The 2081-nt window shown below is 49.2% G+C and overlaps 1 protein-coding gene across 1 annotated transcript; it reads right to left on the reverse strand.

The window, feature by feature from the left end:
- Window positions 1–500: 500 nt before the first annotated feature.
- Window positions 501–1451, reverse strand: LOC100726495 (olfactory receptor 9S13-like). Its single transcript, XM_003474566.2, has one exon. The coding sequence runs from the start codon at window positions 1449–1451 to the stop codon at window positions 501–503; it is 951 nt and encodes a 316-aa protein (XP_003474614.2).
- Window positions 1452–2081: the final 630 nt, after the last annotated feature.

Here is a 2081-nt window from a genome sequence, read left to right on the forward strand (position 1 = left end):
ACTATGAGGAAGGATGCAGCCTTCAGCCCCTTCAGGTTCCTGCTCTCATGTCCAGCAGAGATTTCCTTGACCACTATGACTTTAGGATCAATATGAGGGACAACGAAAGGGCTACTGAGACTGTAAGGTGCATATATTTTGACTGTTCCAATCCTACTTCGTGGACTCTGGTCAATGCTATCCTCCACTGTGACACTACTCTGTGTGAAACTGAATTTACTTCACCTTTGACCATCAGTTACCTGGTGGTACAATGCATGTGCTATTCAAATTTAAAAATGACTTCTCTGTGACATGCCTTCATGAAACACTGAGGAGATGGATTGGAGAAAGAAAGCCAGAAAACCAGAAGGGAACAAGGGAGAAAAGCAAAATGTCAAGAAAAGGATCAAGAACAGAAGCAACAATCACAACAATAACAACAAAAGCTCAATGAGAAGAGTGTGTGTCTTTGGATTCCTTCTTCCATCCCAGGACACTTTCTCTCACTGACCACTCCTTCACAGGGCCACCTGTTTCTGTCCCAGCCTCCGCAAGGCGTCCTTCACATCCTTGTTCCGCAGGCTATAGATGAGGGGGTTGAGCATCGGGATGACCTGAGTGTAGAAGATGGAGACCACCTTGCCCTGTTCCATGGACTCCACTGCCCCTGGCTGTGCATACATGACAAACACAGTCCCATAAAACAGGGACACGGCTGTCATGTGGGACGCACAGGTGGAGAAGACCTTCATTCTCCCCGATCCTGAGCGCATCCTGAGGATGGTCACTGTGATGTAGCCATAGGACACCAGGATCACTAATACAGTGCTCACGATGATGAAGCCACAGATGCCAAATAAGAGAAGTTTATTGAGAGCTGTGTCAGCACAGGCGAGCTGCAGCAGTGGGGGCACATCACAGAAGAAGTGGTTGATGCGGTTGGAGCTGCAGAAGGGAAGTTGAAAAGTGAAGCTGGTCTGTATGATAGAGTTGAGGCAGCCTCCACAGTAAGAGCCCAGAACAAGACGGGCACACATTATAGAGGACATTGTCACAGGGTAATGCAGGGGACTACAGATGGCCATGAAGCGGTCATAGGCCATCACAGCCAGCAGGAAGGCTTCAGTGGTAGCAGATAAGGAGAAAAAGCAGAGCTGAGCGGCGCATCCTACAAATGTGATGGCCTTGGAGGAGGAGAAGAAATTGGCCAGGGCTTTGGGGGCAATGACAGATGAGTAGCAGAGGTCCAGGAAGGACAGGTTCTTGAGGAAGAAGTACATGGGGGAGTGCAGGCGGGCATCCAGGGTGATGATGATGATCATGGTGAGGTTGCCTAGGATGGTCACCATGTATAGTGCCAGGAAAACAATAAAGAGCAGGGTCTGGACTGCCATTTCTCCCCTGAATCTCACCAGCACAAATTCCTGCCAGGGGACTGCTGAGAGGTTCCCATGTCTGTGCACTGTCATGGCCCTGAGCCAGGACAGCTGTGTAGAGAGGATGACGGAAGCAGTAACAGGGTGCTGGTCACAGTCCCGTGCTCACATCCTATGCTTTCAGTACCTGAAAGTACCTATGCTGTCAGTACACTGACAAGAGGCCACAGCCTTCCTGAGTGTCCTTGCAGAAGAGCTCACCATGCCCTGAAAGGGGATGTTGTGTCTGATTTATTGAATTCATGACTAGTGGTCAAACATTTCCCATGTAGGAGAATGAACTTTACACCGCGGGCTGTAATGTAGCACCCAGAACTGAGTGACTCTCTGTAAGGATGGCTTCGTGGAAATCCCTCGTCTGCCTCTATGACATATGTTCTCTCACTGCTGTGGGAAGCTACAGAGTAATGCCATTCCTACACCTGGAGCTTTGTCCCATTTGTGTGCAACAAATTGACTCACCTCCTGACTTAAGAAATGGTTACAGGCACTCCTGTCACCATGCCTTGGGGCAGCTTGTGTCCCATCTCTAGGCTGCCTCTCTTGGTTTTTTCTTCAGAACCCTGAGTTTCAATCAACTTCTGTGAGCCTGAACTTGGACCATGGTTGTGTTCAAACTGTTGAGTTCAAAGCTCTCTGCTTCTTAAGGACATCAGGGACCTG

Source organism: Cavia porcellus, unplaced genomic scaffold (assembly GCF_034190915.1).
Source record: "Cavia porcellus strain 051 isolate PalLab524CR breed Dunkin Hartley unplaced genomic scaffold, mCavPor4.1 scaffold_26, whole genome shotgun sequence".
NCBI lineage: Eukaryota > Metazoa > Chordata > Mammalia > Rodentia > Caviidae > Cavia > Cavia porcellus.